At 50.0% G+C, this 17,608-nt stretch overlaps 5 protein-coding genes across 5 annotated transcripts; 3 read left to right on the forward strand and 2 right to left on the reverse strand.

Annotated features, from left to right (window-relative positions):
* Window positions 1-51: 51 nt before the first annotated feature.
* Window positions 52-2,746, forward strand: LOC108083686 (uncharacterized). The gene is made up of 2 exons (XM_017179567.3): window positions 52-227; window positions 327-2,746. The coding sequence occupies exon 2, from the start codon at window positions 332-334 to the stop codon at window positions 2,591-2,593; it is 2,262 nt and encodes a 753-aa protein (XP_017035056.1). The 5' UTR covers window positions 52-227; window positions 327-331; the 3' UTR covers window positions 2,594-2,746.
* A 14-nt stretch (window positions 2,747-2,760) lies between these two features.
* On the reverse strand, window positions 2,761-6,916 carry HIPP1 (HP1 and insulator partner protein 1). The gene is made up of 6 exons (XM_017179566.3): window positions 5,517-6,916; window positions 4,872-5,446; window positions 4,063-4,802; window positions 3,792-4,002; window positions 3,453-3,599; window positions 2,761-3,390 (listed from the first exon to the last, which is right to left on the reverse strand). Exons 1-6 carry the CDS (start codon window positions 6,634-6,636, stop codon window positions 3,238-3,240), a joined length of 2,946 nt encoding a protein of 981 aa, XP_017035055.1. The 5' UTR covers window positions 6,637-6,916; the 3' UTR covers window positions 2,761-3,237.
* Window positions 6,917-7,057: 141 nt separating this feature from the next.
* Window positions 7,058-9,556, forward strand: LOC108083759 (protein ST7 homolog). The gene is made up of 2 exons (XM_017179682.3): window positions 7,058-7,520; window positions 7,577-9,556. Exons 1-2 carry the CDS (start codon window positions 7,382-7,384, stop codon window positions 9,058-9,060), a joined length of 1,623 nt encoding a protein of 540 aa, XP_017035171.1. The 5' UTR covers window positions 7,058-7,381; the 3' UTR covers window positions 9,061-9,556.
* Window positions 9,557-10,505: 949 nt separating this feature from the next.
* On the reverse strand, window positions 10,506-13,299 carry pst (pastrel). The gene is made up of 7 exons (XM_017179625.3): window positions 13,084-13,299; window positions 12,855-13,021; window positions 12,650-12,784; window positions 12,003-12,541; window positions 11,852-11,941; window positions 11,625-11,794; window positions 10,506-11,559 (listed from the first exon to the last, which is right to left on the reverse strand). The coding sequence occupies exons 1-7, from the start codon at window positions 13,185-13,187 to the stop codon at window positions 10,719-10,721; spliced, it is 2,046 nt and encodes a 681-aa protein (XP_017035114.1). The 5' UTR covers window positions 13,188-13,299; the 3' UTR covers window positions 10,506-10,718.
* Window positions 13,300-13,903: 604 nt separating this feature from the next.
* On the forward strand, window positions 13,904-17,452 carry Sec63 (translocation protein Sec63). The gene is made up of 4 exons (XM_017179624.3): window positions 13,904-14,310; window positions 14,789-15,498; window positions 15,560-16,820; window positions 16,912-17,452. The coding sequence occupies exons 1-4, from the start codon at window positions 14,187-14,189 to the stop codon at window positions 17,088-17,090; spliced, it is 2,274 nt and encodes a 757-aa protein (XP_017035113.1). The 5' UTR covers window positions 13,904-14,186; the 3' UTR covers window positions 17,091-17,452.
* The last annotated feature ends 156 nt before the right edge of the window (window positions 17,453-17,608 follow it).

Below are 17,608 nucleotides of genomic sequence, written 5' to 3' on the forward strand. Positions count from 1 at the left end.
ACGATATCTCGATAGTTCGATAGGCGCGTTTACCAACACTGCTGCGAAACACCATAACGATAGGCGAACAAAGGAAAGGAAGACACAAACTATTTGAATTGGGGGGAAAAGCTTTCTTCGAAGGGTGTTTTTCCGTTGAAATTAATGTTTCGCTAATCCAATAAAGATCAAAAGCAGTAGCTATGTGGATGTTAGATGCCAGCGAGCGCTTGTGCCATCGAACGGAGGTAGGTTAACTTGGACTTTTCGCGGTTTCCTCAGTTCGTTTTCTTTTTGTTCGGCTTTTGGGTATTGATTTTTCCGAGGGTTTTCCATGAATCTTGCAGCTAAAATGCTGCACACAGAATCGCTGCCCACCGCTGGCCACCAGGGCATCTATGCGCCGCTAAGGCAGGCGATGAGCGATTCCGAATCGGACGAGGAGATCGAGATTCACAACGCCACCAAGCACCGCCAACTGCAGCTCCAGAATCTTCAGCATCAGCAGCTGCAGCCTCAGAGGAGCCGGGTTCCACCTAATACACTTGCTCTGAAGTCGCCACATACTCGAGCTGCACCCACCGCCACACGAATTGTGACCCGGAACCCGACTGCCTTGGCGGGAAACCCACAGAAATTCCAGCTAGAGGGCAGCAGTTACACCACCAACATGCAGAACACTTTCCGATCCGTCATGCTCAGCGATAATGGCGGCGTGGGATCAGAGTTGTCCCACTTCAACAGCGAATTCGATTCCAATGCGGACAATGTGGCCATTTTGGGTGGCACCCAAGGCGCCGAGGATGCGGCCAAAAGGACACCCATGTCGCCGGCCAGGAAATGTTGCTTCATCGGCAGTCTACTGCTCTGTGTCTTTGCGGTGGTGTCCTTCGTGTGGATTGTGCCCTGCGGCAATCCAGACGGCACTGGTTCCTGTCCAGCCGTGGGGGACCGCATCAAGACCCACAACTGGCTGAACAACTACACCCGGGCGGAGCTGATGGGAGGCGTTAACGTTGTAGGCGGATTCCGCGCCTGGGAGAACAACCTGATCTTTATGTACCGCGGCGATGCCTTCTTTCCGGAATCCCGGCCGGGAAACGAACGACGGAATGGCATCATCTGTCTCATCGGCAGCTCTGGGGCTGTGGCCTGGTATGTGGAGATGGTGGACGAGCCAGTGGCTCTGGACTGCACGCTCGTTGACATTGATGGGAACGGAAAGACGGACTGTCTGGTGCTCGACGAATCCGGTGAACTGGGGGCCATCAATGCCCTTTCCGGCGAGTGGCTATGGTGGTTTAAGGAGCGTTCCGCCCGCAAAGTAGATGCATACGATTTCCCCATTGTCCTGCCCGATCTGGATGGCGACGGGGTGCTGGATCTGTTGCTAGTCACAAGCTTGTCACTGGAGCAGCGAACAAAGTCGCTGGCCCAAGCAAAACCCGAATCCTCCAGCCAGTTGGAGGCTCGCAACGTACTGCGTCTGTTGTCGGGCAAGAAGGGAACTCCCATAGGAAGTGGCTTCACCAGCCATGATTGTGACAAGCTGTGCAATCTTAAACTGGAGGCGGGCAACGTGAGCTTCACCTGCCAGCGGGTCAATGGCACAGAACAGTTGCGCTCGAAGGGCCTGGATGTGCTCTACACTTTGATAACGAACAAATCGATTGGAAGCCAGCGCCTGCTGTCCACGGCCAAGATAGCACAGCACCGGAATCACGGCCAGCGGCGGGAGATGGATGCGCAGCGTAACATCTACAGCCTCAGCGGACGGGAGCTTGTGCTGGAGAACCGCGGTCGCTGTCCGGAGAACTGCAATGTCACGTTTGTCCTGAGCGAGGTGCGGGATGGCAAACCCAATGTGGTGCAGAGCTTCAGCAAGAGCGGAATGTACGGCATGGTGCCTGCCCAATGGCACTTCAAGAACACCAAAAGCCAGATGTCCGGCTTTGTGGTGAAGTTCTGGAAGTGGCACGGTCCGCTTAAGCCAGTCAAGCAGAGCTCCACGAGCAGCACCAACAATGTTCAGAAGAGTGGCAGCAACAATCACACCAAGAATATGAATGCCATCAAGGACAAGGAGAAGGAGCAGGCAAAGAGGAAGCAACAGCAGCAGCTTCAGCGGGTGAAAAGAGGCAGCCAAAAGCAGGAGCACGAGTTCCCACCGCACCACGAGGAGTTCGATGTCTTCGAGCATTTGATACAGAAGAGGGAAACGTTCGGAGTGCCCTCCAAGAACCAAACAAAGACAAGTGGCCTCTCCTCCAGCGCCGGCTACAAGATGCAGAAGATCACGGAGACGGTGATTCTGGTGCTGTTTGTGGGCGCAGACACTCACATTGAGAACACCTCCCAGAGCGATATCATCCAGTTCTGCCGCCACGATCGCAACGAGTTGGTCTGCCAACCGGATCTGAACAACCAGGATCACTCGATGCTGATCGCCGATCTGGATCAGGACGGATCCCAGGAGCTTGTCACTTACACGTCCACCTTTGTGCATACCGATGACGAGCAGCCTCGGAACGAGTTTAAACTGCTGACCTACGTGCGACTGCTGCGCCTCCAGGCGGAACTGCCAGCCTACTACGAGGACGGGAGGCGGAACTAGGCGGTATCAGCACATGGAACGAGCATTTAGCCAGCCGGAAACGAGCTGTCGGACACGAGTAGTAGTTTAATCCTAGATGCATGCATTACATTGTACATTAATAGAACCTTTTCTAGCCACTCCCATAAAGTAATAAATCAGTAAACAACAATATGTTTTTCTCAGTGTTTTGTCATTTTTACAATGTTTTTTTCTTTATTTCAAAAATGATATTGCATTAAAGTATTGCATTAACTGAATACAAACTAAAAATAATATGCTCCGAATGGATCATTTAATTCTTTTTTTTTATACAAATTTCGTTCTGATTTTTGTTAAAAATCCTACCAGGCGTTATCGTAATTTTGTTTAGGGTTTGAATATCAGGATACCAATTGCTTTGTACTGCAGACATCAGAGGTTTACACGTGAATTCCCGACAAACGCTTGTTTTGACCTTCCTAAATGTATTTACATCCGAAAAGAATCAGATTCTAGTTGGTTCTCTTTTAAATTGTTCATAAAAAAAAAATACAACATAGGGGAGGGATGCGATCGAATATAACTACCTATATAAATGTTGTTTGCAATTTTTCAAATTTTGTTTGTAATTGAATTTATCTACCATTTCGCGTGTATGGTATCTAACAATAATTCCTAGGGTTCTAAAAGTCAACGGCGCTAAGGTAGCGTTTCATGCTCGCCAAGCAGTTGGACGACGTCCATTGCTCGGCTATGACTTTAAACTCTTCGTCCAAGCGAGGAAACTTTGCAGCATTGATGACCAAATGGTTTATCTTTTTCAGCGAGCGATATGTCTGCCAAGGAATAGAAATTTAAATGATTTAAGAGTTTTAAGCGGGGAAAATGGGGCTCTTACCTCCGCCGAAGTCGTGGATATATGTTTGGCTATGGTCAGGGCTTCCTCGACAACGCTGCGGGCCTTGCAGGTCTTGTCAACAAAACTATTAGGCCCCAGGACATCCGATGCAAGCAGTCTTTCTCCTAACAATAGCAAATGCGAATGCTGCGGGGAAACAGGAAATACACACATATTTTATAAACATATACATTTGGTGCGTATGGTGCATAAATAGCTTAACACAACATTTAATCTTTTCTGTCATAATTTTGTATTAAAAATATTTTAAGGTCTATAAGTTATAGGGAATCTTCAGAGACTTAAAACAAAAATAAATGCACAAAAATCACTGCTTACCACTTGACTGGTCACTTTTTCGTGTCCATGCCAAAGAGCATAGCCCTCGGGCAGCTGACCCAATTTGGCATAGTTGGTCTCGAAGGAACAATCCTCGGCGGCCACCACATAGTCGACAAGTGGGAGTTGCATCACGCCCAAATTGGTGAGGTTACCAACAATGCCCGCCACCAATGGCTTGGGGAATGTGGCCAGAGTGCGGAGATACGTTCTATGATATAAAATATCAAACATAAAATCAAATGTTTATAAAATCGAAATTTTGACTCACTTGAGTGCTTGGTTCAGCTGACTGGCACTGTTCCTGCGTTTCTCCGCCGATCCCTGCACCAACTCCTGACACTCGATGCCCTGACAGAACTGCTGGCCCTGAACGGTAAGGAGAACTGTGTTGAAATCGCTGCTGCGGGCCACACTGCTCAGCGTCTCGGTCAGCTTCTGTAGCAGCTGGCTGCTATATGTCTGCCCCGTTTTGCCGCGGTGCGTATGGATCTTCAAATGGGCCACCTTATCCACCTTGTGCAGGACCACCAGCTCGGCGGCTGCTGGCTTGGAATGGCCACTGTTAACGGCCTTCATATCGTTGGCCAGTGTGTGCGAAGTAGAACACGCGGGCGACGCTTCGACGCCTCTTTGGTTTGCCTTGTCCACCGGCTTCAGGAACTTGAAGGAAGGATCAGAGCCCTCAGACGCCTCGACCGCATCATCCGATAATGCGCCTGCTCCGGGCTTGTTGTCCAGCGAGTGGCGGCTAACCGAGGTGTTGCTCGAGAAGGAGCTGTTGGAGCGCCGGCGCATAATCATGGACTCCTCGCTGGCACGCTGCTTGTACACGTAGTCCCAAGAGTCCGAATCACGCGGCTTGGCAGTAGGTGTCTTGGGTGTTGTCTTGGCGAAAATTGCATTAGCCGCAGTTGAGGTTCGCTTGGCGGATTTCGGGGTACTGTGAGAAGCAGTCTCCTTCTTCGGCGTCGCAATCGGTGGCTCCGCTGAGGCGCGAGATGTCTGGTTCTGGGGACAAGAATATACATACGTTTCATTGGCTTGTTCTGGAATAGAGAGGCAGCACAGCACACTTACCCTTCCCGTAATGGTCATGGCTCGTTTTCGCATCAGCGGCTTATTAGATATCTCCCCACCGCTCATCTCGCGCTGCTCGTGCTCGACCGCATGTATCATATTGGCGGCGCCCTCATCGCCCATCAGGCGATCGATTTCAGTCACCTTTTTCTTCTTCTGGGGACCTCCGTTGGCCAGTCCAGAATTCGGGGTCTGCGAACGCCGTTTAATGGGCGAAGGACCTCTCTCCGCTGCCCCAACCGGTGTGGAAGCCTTTGTTGCCCCAACGGTGGGTGTGGCTGCACGCGGCTTCTTAATGGCCGCGTCCTTCTTCACATTCTTGGTTGCCTTAGAAGGAGATAGTGGTGATGGTGCTGCTGCTACTGACGGTTGAATTGTTAAAACATTCTTGACCGACGGCTTGGCTGTCTTGGATGTAGATGATGGTGGTGTTGATGCTGCTGAAGGTGACGCTAATGCCGTTGTTGAGGAAGTAGCTGCTCCCTTGGAGCTGCTGGCATACTGGGCAAATGATTTTTGCGTCTCGGGGGCATCCGGGTCCCAGATTATCTTCCGCTTGATCACACGCTTGCAGCCTGTTAAAGCAATAAATTTGGGCTTTATTAGGGAAAATACTAAATAGGAAAGGATTATTTATTTATATACCTGCGGTGACTGGCTCCGCGCTCACTTTGGCGGCCGGTAATGCTGTAACTGAGGGCTTTGGTTTCTCCTTCGCCGTTGTGGCTTCGATTTGTTTTTGGGTCACCGTTTTTAGCATTACTTTGACGCCGCTGATCTTATTGCTAAAACCTGGCGAAGTAGAAGTCGGGGCGGGTTTGCAGGGTGATGGAAGCTTCTTTGCAGGCACCTGCGGCGGCTTGTGAGCCACAACCAATTTGGTTGCAGCGGGCGGAACTGCAGGTGTTTCTTCCTCGGAGTCCTCGTAATCGTCCCAATCCTCGTTCAGCGAACTGACAATGTCCTTGGGCTTCACCACGACACTCACAGGCGTCTGTTCCTTTCGGCGCGACTTTGCACTCTTAAGGCCAGCCATCTGCTCTAGGGCCACGGCTCTGATCTCTTCCGCAGAGAGTTTCGGCTTGTGAAAGGCAGCAGAGGGGGAGGATAAAGTAGACTTGCTTGACTTGACCTTAGGTGACTTGGGGCTGGCCTTGCTGGCGGTAGACTCTCCGCCGTTGCTGTCGACGTCGTCGATCTCCATTATCTCGTACTGACCCTCCCCTTCAATGGTGACGCCGACGTCGACTTCCACGCTGTCCAGCTCGGAGAGCGCCTTCTCCAAGGCGCACTTCTCGTTGCCCGGCGTCTGCTCGTGACTGGTGTCTGTGCCCTTGAGCAGGGCGATCAGATCCACTTCCTCGAGTGGGGATGTCGAAGACTGGCCATTTCCTGACAAATCGTGACGGTCCTCTTGCTGCTGAGAGCTACCCGTCAGGTCTTCTCCGACTGCCCGGGCATCCGGACAGTCATTATCTGGACCGCCACTGCAGGCGCTGGCGGCATCCGCTGCAGTTGATGCCGATTCAACGGGCCGTATGTTGTGCAGCTTGGCTATCTCCTGCTCCAGTGAGCTCAGTTCATCCAGACCAATGCCCTCCTCGTCCTTGCCGTTCAGTTCCGCCAGCTCCTCTTCCAAACTGTCGCCCGCACTTTTCGCTACCAACGCCGCTGTGTTTGGTTCTAGGTTTTCTGCAACGCGCGGAGCCTCCTCAGTCGGGGAAGTCTCCTTCGCTGTCATTGGGGAATCCGTCACCTCTGCCATGATGGGTTTCCGTTGAACTGGCCTTCCAAGAAAGTGATTTCCTTGCTTCGTTTCGGATTAAATTAAAAAATCACAAAATACCATCACAAAAAATGGCCGCTCGGCAAGTGCATCTCGAGTTATCGGAATTCGATAAATTCAGTGATGCTCATGGTGCCTGCGACAAGTATATAGCTAAAAGTAGCTATTTATCAGGGTTATTTTCTCTGTTAATTAATCGTAGATAATATATGTATGTATGTTATGAGATATATTATATTGCCCTATTTGCTATAGTGAGAACTAGGTTGTTTATAATTTGATTTAGAAAGAGAATTAAATAAATTTGAAAATACAACAAGATCCCAGAGTGACCAGAGTCGATTTAAAGAACTTTCCAAAGAATTTTGGCAACCGAGTAGCGCTGGTATAAGCACATGGCGCCTGGTCACACCGGTCCGAAAACGCTCCCCCGCTCACCCCCCCTGACGAATACTTGACGGAAAAAAGTCTCATCTGCAGTCAGGATAAGCGCAAGGATAGCGCCAGGAAAGGCAACCGATTATTAATCATCCACCCGTCCGGTGGTCCGAGCGAGCAAGGCGAGCTTAGTGCATAGTGCCCAGGGCAGCCAGAGCGTCCGAATCCCGCCGAGCGGAGAGCGGCAAAAGCGAACGCTAACGAAAAAGCAACAGAGAACGGAGAGGGAAGCGAAACAGCGTCGAATACAGAACTTCGCTGGTCGGGGGCAGTGGTGGCAGGCAGGATGTGGGACTCGTCCATGTTTCTCAGCACGCTGACGCCCAAGTTCTACGTGGCGCTCACTGGTACCTCCAGCCTGATCTCGGGCCTGATCCTGATCTTCGAGTGGTGGTACTTCCGCAAATATGGAACCTCCTTCATAGGTGAGTCTCCCCTGGTAGCTATTCGTTTGATTCCGTCTAATCCGGGTGCCCGGCAGAGCAAGTGTCCATCAATCACATCAGTCCCTGGATCAATGGCAGCGACGGGCAGTCCGAGTCTAGCAATGGCAGTGGCAGCAGCTCCTCCAGCGGATCCAGCAGTAGCAGCAACGGCGGCGCAGGCGGCGGCGGAGGAGGAGGAGGCGGTGGTGCCGCAGCCGGAGGAAGCGGTGGAGCCACAACCAGTACCGGCACCCAGATGCCCGAGTGCAAGGTGTGGCGGAATCCGCTGAACCTCTTCCGCGGGGCCGAGTACCAGAGATTTTTTTGGGCAACCAGTAAGGAGCCGCTAACCTACTACGATATGAACTTGAGCGCCCAGGACCACCAAACCTTCTTCACCTGCGAGGGTGACGCCCGCAAGGAGGAGTACGAGATCATGCAGACGGCCTGGCGCGAGCGCAATCCGATGCAGCGCATCAAGTCCGCGCACAGTGCGCTGGAGATAAACGCCGAGTGCGCGCCAGCCTACATACTGCTGGCGGAGGAGGAAGCCATGACCATCATGGAGGCGGAGAAGATATTGAAGACGGCCCTGAAGGTGGCCGAGATTAACTATCGCAAGTCGCAGGCTACCCAGCACCAGGGCGCCATTGCCGACGGGATGCATCGGCGGGACACCAACGTGCTGATCTACATCAAGCGGCGGCTGGCCATGTGCGCCCGCAAGCTGGGCAAGCTGAAGGAGGCGGCCAAGATGTTCCGTGACCTCACCAAGGAGATACCCTCGATCATGAGCGTGCTGAACATTCACGAGAACCTGATCGAGACGCTGCTGGAGATGCAGGCCTACGCCGATTGCCACGCCATTCTCGCCAAGTATGACGACATCTCTCTGCCCAAATCGGCGACCATCTGTTACACAGCAGCCCTACTGAAAGCGCGTGCGGTGGCCGACAAGTTCTCGCCGGACATCGCCTCGAAGCGTGGCCTCAGTCCGGCCGAAATGAGCGCCGTGGAAGCGATCCATAGAGCCGTTGAGTTCAATCCGCACGTGCCCAAGTATCTGCTGGAGACGAAGCGGCTCATTCTGCCGCCCGAGCACATCCTAAAGCGCGGCGACTCGGAGGCCCTGGCCTATGCGTTCTTCCATCTGAAGCACTGGAAGCAGGTGGAGGGTGCACTCAATCTGCTGCACTGCACATGGGAGGGCACGTTTCGCATGCTGCCGTATCCGCTGGAGCGCGGCCACCTCTTCTATCCATATCCCACGTGCACCGAGTGCGCTGACCGCGAGCTGCTGCCGGCCTTCCACGAGGTATCCGTATATCCGAAGAAGGAGCTGCCCTTCTTCATCCTGTTCACGGCGGGACTGTGCTCCATCACCGCCCTGCTGGCCCTGGCCACCCACCAGTATCCGGAGCCGATGGGCCACTTGGCGCAGACCGTACTTACCTGGATCTCGTATCCGTTTCAGTTGCTCAAGGAGCGCATTGAGGCGTTCTGGCCGTGCAATCTGCTGCAGCAGTTGTCGCGCGTCTAAGTCGGAAGGCCATCGCGGCGTCCTACCTTCTTTCCACCCTCGAATGACGTCACACACAGAACACAAACAAGGAACACCACACTACACACCACACACTCACACGCATCAATCTCCATCTCTGGCTAAGAACCCAGCAAACAAGCTACAAAACCACTACAAAACAAACACAAACCTAAATAACATGCGTATATATATAGTATATATATAAATACATACATATATATATATATTTTGGATCTTAATATGTCTGTGTTGTCTTCGTGAAATAAACATAAAGAAAGCAAAAAGCAAAAAACAAAATGCAAACAAAACACGCACTCAACTTGTTGCAGCTTCCAAGTGATCCGGATGAACGAAACGAATTTTCAGCAGCCACGCAAGAGGAAACTAATTATTCTTAAGTTTTATTATTATTTTAATTATTGTAAACGAGAGTACGAAAGGCGAGTAAACAAAAATGCGAAGCTTATCGTTTATTTTATTTATGAATTGTCAATTTAAACAAATTGTTATTATTTGAGGGATGTTAATGCCATTGCCTAGTTCTTATTGAACTGCCAGATAAACTTGACGCAAAACCAAATCGGTTTTCTCGGCGCCTTAAAGTAAGTAATTAAAAATGTATATATTTTCATTAAATATGTGAGAAATTGACCTATTTCAAAGCAGATTTTTAGGAATATATTTTAATTTTTGTATCGTTCATAAAATCGAAATTCTAAACTAACAAAAACTGCCATATCTCATAGTATATGAAAATATGATATTTTAAATATCTTCCAAAACAGCAAAAACTATAATTTTGTAAAACAATTTTTGATTGTTCCGACACATGTATGTACATATGTATGTATATGTAGTAAGAAAATTCAGAAGACTATCTGCATAGTTTTTAGACTATCTATCAAAACTGAGAAACTAGTTTGCGTATAAACGGGCAGACGGACAGGCTAGATTGACTCGGCTGCTGATGCTGATGAATAATATACATTTATACTTTATAGGGGCCTAAAATGACTTCCTTACGTTGAAAATTACATAATTTTAGTTAAAATTATATAAGGAATTTGTAAGGACAGCAACGCTTATTGAAAACACTAGATGATTTTTTTTTTTAAACTTGATTTTAAACAATTTGTTTATTTTTTAACCTTGCAGGGCATTACATTTGAAGACAGAAGTTTGCAACGCACTAGAGGAACTATTGTACAATGTTCATATGTATGTATATCAACACTAGCCGAGTCAATCTAGCCATATGCGTTCCGCAAACTTGTCTGTCACTTTTAGAGCTATCTGAATGAGACTTTGCAGATAGATAGGGAAAATTAGAGCGCAAGAGAGAGTTTTTGGCATGATTGTTGAATGAGATTGATGAGGATTGTCGTGTTTCTTAACCCAACTGACTCCCATTTTCTTATTTACATACTGGAAATGATACACACTTAAATGTCTTGCAGTTTATTATTATTTAAAACAAATATTTTATTTGTGTTAATGTCAAGTTTGTGCTCACTCATATTTTGAGAAAAGTTCTTAGCTAGATTTGATTAAATCCACAAATGCTTTTTACAAAAATGTCAGTATTTTAAATATGTTTTTTGTTATTAAGATAAGGCACCAATTATCACTCTCGCTCTTATCCATTGATTGGAAATCTACAACGGCGTAATCGTGAAGTAGCCCTCACAGACCTTGCACTTCTCGAGGAGACCAAGATACGCGTTCGGGTTAAGGGACATAAAGTAACGCTTCACAGCCATGAAGATGTCCCCGGTGCGGATCTCCAACTCCTTGCAGGTCATATGGCGGAATTTTCTCATCACCTGGTCCAAAATGCGGAACAGTACTGATTCAGTTGAAATATAGAACTTCAACACTGTGGTCAATTCGTCCAGCATGGTGTCCATAAAGGTCCTTGTCAGCTTCATAATTAGGTCGAAAACTTCTGGCTCCAGATTGTCGGCCATGCTGCTAATCAGGTTCTCGAAGCTCTCGGCGTTGACCACGTGCTCGAAGATGATGCGTCCGTATTTCTCCAGCACAAACACCACGCCGCCCACCATCACGGAGCTGAGCTCCAAGACGAACACGCCGACTGCATAGGTGGCCGGCTCCGGGCGCGGAGTGGCCGTCGGCAGGGGTCCAATCAGGCGGGAAACCTGATTTAGGCCATCAAGCTGCAAATTGCCTGAGCCGGCATGACTTGAGGGGATCGGCTGAGACACCTGGCCCAGTATATTTGGGCCCTGGTTGTGCTGTACACTCGCTCGCAAATCCGACGCCGACGTCTGCACCTCACCGTTAAGCACGAAGCCATTTCCTTCTGGTGCGAATGCGTAACGCACGCCCTCCTGGTTCATGTTCTTATTGATCTTGTAGAGGTCATTAAACTGCTGCCTCGAGGGCACCTCGTTCACGTTGCGAATGATGTCCAGCTTGCCGCGCGTGTTGCCTCGCAGTCGGACAGTTTCCTTGGAGGCCTTGTCAAAGGCGCGCCTGCAAGGACACAGATCGGAGATGGCTCAGATTAATATTCCGTTCTAAGCACCAGGAGATCTTACCTCTGGCGATTGCTGAGTGTGTCCCGATAGCCCGCTATATTCCTGTTGGCCGTCTCGTTGATAATGGTCGAGGCCAGCTTGAAATTGTAGACGCTGTGTGTGAATAGCACCAACGAAGCGGACAACTGCAGCACGTCCATGGCGCTGATGTCATCGCCATCTTGCATTTTCTGCAGGGCAAATTGATTAGATTGCAGGTCGATAACAAAATTATCTGCTTGGCTTACCAGTATCAAGTCCAGCACTCCGTTGGCCACTCCAGTGCCCGAGATGACGATCGAGGATATGTTCATGCCGTTCACCGTCATTTGGGCAATCTGAAATTTTGTTTAAGAAAATATACTTTATATACTTCCTTAGACAAGGATAATCACTTACCGCCCCCACCTCCCGCCCGGCGTTCGTAGCCGCCGACACGGCTTGGGTGGCGCCTGCTGCTGCCACCCCAACACCACCTGCGACCACGCCCAGCCAATGGCCGCGCGCCTCGCGGTCTGCCACACTGATCGACTGCTCATGCTGGCTGCGATCCACCAACCTGGCGCCCGAACGGGCCGTGGCGTAGCCGGCACAGGCTAGGCCCATGACTCCTGCTATAGCCATCGCCGGAGCAGACACGGGGAGCGTGAGAAGTCCTGCGATTGGGATGCAGGCTGCGGCAAAGCCTCCCACAGCTGATCCCGTGTCTAGATACCCAAGCACCTTTCTGTTGGTGCTGCCCGCCGGCGTTACATACTTGTCCAGGCGCACCTGATCCCTGACAACGCGGTAAATTCCCCGCTCAGGGGCCACCATTACACCGGCGGGCAGCTCATTGCTGGCCACATATTGTTCCCAGTTCTGGTAGACGCGTCCGTTGTCATCCACGAATACGTTGCAGCAATTGGAGCTATCGCTGCTAGTGCCAGTGCTGCTATCTGCAGGGAAAGAGGAAAGAACGCTTTAGGAAGTAAGGTAACAGAGCCAATTGCCAATTGTCCCAAGTTTCAAGATAAAGACCAGATTACTGAGATTGAAGAACTCACGGAGACAGCGGCGGCAACGGAAAACCGGATGGCAGGAGAACTTCACGCTGTCCTCGGCGCGATTCACATCGTCAATGCCGTCGACCACCATCACGTAGATGATTGACGTCAGCGACTGCCGATTGGTGTATTTTCCTGCAGCGAAACAAAGGGCGTTTGGTGGTTACGCAACTGTCTGACGAGAATCCCGATCCCCCCGGCTTACGCTGCTCCCACACGGCATTGAAGATGATTTCGCGCGCTATCTTATTTTCGGCGATGATCTTTAGGTGTTTATTCTCGTCGGCCAGCGAGCCTCCGCCGGGCGGCTTGGGATCGCGGATCAGCTCCTTGAGCTTGTTTTTCAGTATTCCCGATTGCTCTTGGGATAGCCTGATGAGATCATCCAAAAATAGAATTTTTTATTGTCGTATAGCCAACTGCGCAGTACTTACAGATCCCAGATGATCTCCTCCGCAAAGCCGAGGGATTCGGCAAAGTTTTGCTGCACTTCGCGGGCGGTCCGGGTTACCGGGCCGATGCCTTGAGCCTCTGCCATGTCGGATATGGTGAAATTAGACCTGTCTTCGCCGCAGTTAGACTGCTATTGGTCACTTTTTCGGGGAAAGCACCAATTTATCGGCGCACACTTCTCAGGCGCCCGCGATCATCTGAAAATACCAAAACGCCTCGTGAAGATGGAGAGGAAATGCTGGTATTTTAGCAGGTATATTTTCCCCCATCTAGAAGTTATATAACACCCTATGAAAAATACAAGTGGCTTAAAAATTTTAAGAGATATAAAAGCACTTGATTGGTAGCAGTGGTTTTTTTAACTATTGCACATTGAACTATTGGAAACAAAAACAAAACGACAGTCGTTAATGGTACGCCGAACAAAACTTAATTCTCTTTTTGTTTTTCGATTGTTTGCCTGTGACTTCAGCCCCACGCTGAATCTAAATCTTCTCAAGAAAATCAAGGCTAATTTTAAGTGTTTCTGAGAATGAAAGGCAATATACCCGTTGCAGCCAAAGATCTACCGGATCAGGGATGCCACCCGGTTCCGAAGAGAGGAGCTCCACCTTCCAGGGAATAAGTTCTTGACCCGGAATGGTTTGGGAGCTGGAAAAAGGACAACTTTGCATCACTGCTGTGCATATGCTTTTCCTACACAATCGATAAAAAAAAACCGGCCGATAGGCACTAGAGATGCAAAATCATCTATGTTTTCAAAAAAACATCGATACTATCGATAGTGACATCGATGTTTTTGCATCCCTACTACGTGTCATGCGTCGGTAAAAACAAAGTTAAATTCGCGGCGTACAAATCGTGCATTTTCGCAGCAGCAACAGCTCCCGCCCACCTCAGCGCCCGCTTAGCCAGCGTCGCGCCATCAATTGATCGGGAATTCGCAGAAGGCGCTGCAGAACCCCGCCTCCACCCCGTCAGCAAGCCCAGAGCATCAGCTGGAGCTGCCGGAGGAAAAGTGCAAGGAAAAGGCAGGCCAGACGAGGCGTATATATATAGATATAGATAGGAGGAGGGCACATCGATGGCGGGTCAAAAGTTCCAGTACGACGAGAGCGGCGGAACGTTCTACTACTTCGTGTTATCGTTCTTGGCGCTTATACTGATACCCACAACGATTTACTATTGGCCACGTAAAAAGAAAGAAGGTTAGTGCCGCTGCCCAGCCGATTTTAATCGCTCGCTCTCTCTTCCTCCGCTCTCCACCTGCAGCTTACATGTGTTCGCAGCTCTCACTCTCTCATTTCCTTACTTCAAATGGACACGTTCCAATAAGTTATTCTAACAACGTCAGCTCGCTCGGCGTCTTCTGCGTATTGGTGAAAGCTGTGATTACCGCAAAACACGAATTGAGCGAAGCTCTCTTCCCATTTGGGACAACAGCCACTGGGCGCGTTCATGCGTCGCCAAGTCGGTGACTCCAAGACACAACTCGTAATTTCTTCTGATCTTCGTAAAAGAAAAGTTTATAGATCTTTGTGATTTTTCCTAATGCAGCGATACCGATCAGTCAGATGACCAGGATTTGTGTATGCTGTATTAATCAGTGCTCAAAAGTTTTGAGCTTTAGTATTTTTTTGTTTAACTTCTGATAACAATTACGCTTCTTTTCACTCTTTCCTGCAGATCCCAGCAAGCTAAAGGATGAATGCCAATGCGCCGACTGTCTAAAGAAGAAAGCCATCCTGGCCAATGCCGAGCCCTACAGGGCACTCAAGTCATGGAGCATCAAGCTGACCATTGTGCTGGGCTGGGCCCTGTTGCTCTTTCTCACATACCGCGTCTCGCAGTTCGATTACGAGATGGCCAGCTTCGATCCCTTCGAGATATTGGGAGTGCCTCCGACCTCATCGCAGGCGGAGATCAAGAAGGCCTACTATCGGTTGTCCAAGGTTCTGCATCCGGACAAGGAGACGGGTGACGAGAAGTCATTCATGATGCTGAGCAAGGCCTACCAGGCGTTAACCGATGACGTGGCAAAGGAGAACTATGAAAAGTATGGCAACCCGGACGGACCGGGTGCCATGTCCTTCGGCATCGCTCTGCCCTCGTGGATCGTCGAGAAGGAGAACAGCGTTTGGGTGCTGGGCCTGTACGGTCTGGTGTTTATGGTGGCCATGCCCTCGGCGGTGGGCGTGTGGTGGTACCGCTCCATTCGCTTCAGCGGCGACAAGGTGCTGCTCGACACCACGCAAATGTACTTCTACTTTATCCACAAGACGCCGCACATGCTGCTCAAGCGGGCCCTGATGGTGCTGGCGGCCAGTTTGGAGTTCGACAAGCGGCACAATTCGCAAGTGCAGGAGCGGCAGTCGGATAACGACGAGGTGCCAGCTGTAAGTGCAGACTGATCAATTCGAATCATACAAATACTAACAATACCCTTATTGTGAACAGCTCATCCGACAGCTACCGAACTTGAACGAGAAGTGCAAGGAGCACCCGTTGTGCCGGATGTACTCCATCAAGGCCCGCGCCATCCTGCACGCCCATCTAGGTCGAATGCCCCTCAATCCGGAAACCCTGGAACGTGACCGCCAGTTTGTTGTAAAGAAGTGCCCGTATCTGGTTCAAGAGATGGTCTCCTGCGTTCACCAGCTCGTAATGATGGCCTACGCTAGGCGTGTGCCTCGTCTGCCCAGCATCGAGACGATTGAGAATTGCATGAAGATGTCGCCGATGATTATTCAGGGCCTCTGGGAGTTCAAGTCGCCGCTGCTGCAGCTGCCCCACCTCACCGAGGACCACCTGTACTTCATGAACAAGAAGCGGCACGTAAAGAACCTGCAGCAGTTCGCCCAGCTGAAGCCCGAAGAGAGCCGCGTGTTGCTAAAGAACCTCTCCGACTTTGAGTACGAGAACACGATGAAAGTGCTGGGCAAGATGCCGCTAATTGACTTTTCCATCCGCTGCGAGGTGATCGACGATGAGAACACGAATGTGGTCACCGCCGGCGCAATTGTCACGGTCACTGTTACGCTGGAGCGCAAGGACATGAGATCGCTATTCGGGGACACCAAGGCGCCCGAGAAGCAGGGCATCAACGACGAGGCCAATGAGGAGGCTGCCGCAGAGGATGACGAAGCCGCCGCCGCCGCTGTGCCGGCAAAGAAGGCATCCGCCTGGGCCAAGCCGCGCAAGGGCGGAAAGGGCAAGGGTGGCAAAAAGCCCGCTCAAAACCAGAAAAACAACCAAAAGAAGGCTCCGCCCAAAGCCTCATCAACGGCGACAGCCAATGCAACCGCTTCTGAGGATCAAACAGGCAACTCTGATGCAGAATCCGAAATGGGCAATGGCGACGGCAGCGATGTGGAATCAGTGGCCGGCGGCAGCGGCAGCGAGGACGACGAGAAGGCCAATAAGAATCATTCGTCGTTGGACGACGACGATGACGAAGAGTGGGAGAGGCTGCAAGCAAAGCTGAACAAGAGGGAACGACTTGAGGGCAAGTCTCGGCTGTCGCACACCGTCCACTGTCCCTACTTTCCCGAGGAGAAGCAGGAGTACTGGTGGACTTACATCTGCGACCGCAAGTCGCGCACCCTGCTCACGGCTCCCTATCACGTGACCAATCTGGTCGAAAAGGAGGAGATCCAGCTGAAGTTCACCGCACCACGCTGGCCCGGCGTCTACACGTTTACCGTGTGCCTAAGATCGGGTGAGTTGCTCTTTAATTTTCCAAGAATTTGAATTAAGAACTAAGGTTTTCGAATTTTATTTTAAATCTTTAAACAATTGTATGTTTCCAGATTCCTATCTGGGCATGGACCAGCAGCAGGAGCTGAAGCTCGACGTGCAAAAAGCGCCCGCACCACCGACAGATCATCCCCAGTGGGACCTGAGCGAATCGGAGCCAGAGCACAATGACCAACAGGAGAACCTGAGCGACTACACCACAGACACGTCCGACGAGGAGGGCAGCGACTAGATGGAATAGACAGAGACGGGCGGAAGGATGGAAGGACGCGACGTTCCGCCGCCACACCCCAAACGACCTCGACCTCCTCCTATCTCTCTCTTTCTTTTTTTTCTCTGGGACGAAAGAAGCCTCTTTGTTTTCCCTTTTTAGTAAATGAGTTTTGCGTGGCGGAGGAGGTGATCCTCCTTTGCATTTTTACTAGTTTTGTAATGGAAACGACGATCCCGAACTAGAACGTAAAGAATAACTATAAACAACTTCATTTTACCGTGTACTGTACTAATTATAATTATAATGTACTGTATATTTAATTATTTGGATACAAGAACTAAAAGTGAGACACGTAAATACAAAAAGTCTATTGATATTTATATTTTTATGTGTAGTAATTAACTGAAATATTTTCCATTTGGGCAGATTGCTGATTTTAATTTATTAAAATTCTAAATAGATGGATAATTTAAATTGATTATATTTTATGGTATACAATTATTAAAAAAAATATATTACTTTCACGAATAGTAAAC

The sequence above is a fragment of the Drosophila kikkawai genome, chromosome 3L (genome assembly GCF_030179895.1).
Source record: "Drosophila kikkawai strain 14028-0561.14 chromosome 3L, DkikHiC1v2, whole genome shotgun sequence".
Classification (NCBI taxonomy): domain Eukaryota; kingdom Metazoa; phylum Arthropoda; class Insecta; order Diptera; family Drosophilidae; genus Drosophila; species Drosophila kikkawai.

Excerpts from the sequence above, each read along its gene's own strand:
- LOC108083686 (XM_017179567.3), top strand. The coding sequence starts at position 332 with ATGCTGCACACAGAATCGCTGCCCACCGCTGGCCACCAGGGCATCTAT.
- HIPP1 (XM_017179566.3), bottom strand. The coding sequence starts at position 6,636 with ATGGCAGAGGTGACGGATTCCCCAATGACAGCGAAGGAGACTTCCCCG. Across the intron at positions 5,447-5,516 it reads CGCGGAGCCAGTCACCGCAG|GCTGCAAGCGTGTGATCAAG; the intron begins GTATATAAATAA and ends TTGCTTTAACAG. Across the intron at positions 4,003-4,062 it reads CAGCTGAACCAAGCACTCAA|AACGTATCTCCGCACTCTGG; the intron begins GTGAGTCAAAAT and ends TTTATATCATAG.
- LOC108083759 (XM_017179682.3), top strand. The coding sequence starts at position 7,382 with ATGTGGGACTCGTCCATGTTTCTCAGCACGCTGACGCCCAAGTTCTAC. Across the intron at positions 7,521-7,576 it reads ATATGGAACCTCCTTCATAG|AGCAAGTGTCCATCAATCAC; the intron begins GTGAGTCTCCCC and ends GGTGCCCGGCAG.
- pst (XM_017179625.3), bottom strand. The coding sequence starts at position 13,187 with ATGGCAGAGGCTCAAGGCATCGGCCCGGTAACCCGGACCGCCCGCGAA. Across the intron at positions 11,795-11,851 it reads GAGTGCTGGACTTGATACTG|AAAATGCAAGATGGCGATGA; the intron begins GTAAGCCAAGCA and ends TTTGCCCTGCAG. Across the intron at positions 11,560-11,624 it reads ACACTCAGCAATCGCCAGAG|GCGCGCCTTTGACAAGGCCT; the intron begins GTAAGATCTCCT and ends GTGTCCTTGCAG.
- Sec63 (XM_017179624.3), top strand. The coding sequence starts at position 14,187 with ATGGCGGGTCAAAAGTTCCAGTACGACGAGAGCGGCGGAACGTTCTAC. Across the intron at positions 15,499-15,559 it reads ATAACGACGAGGTGCCAGCT|CTCATCCGACAGCTACCGAA; the intron begins GTAAGTGCAGAC and ends TATTGTGAACAG. Across the intron at positions 16,821-16,911 it reads TACCGTGTGCCTAAGATCGG|ATTCCTATCTGGGCATGGAC; the intron begins GTGAGTTGCTCT and ends GTATGTTTCCAG.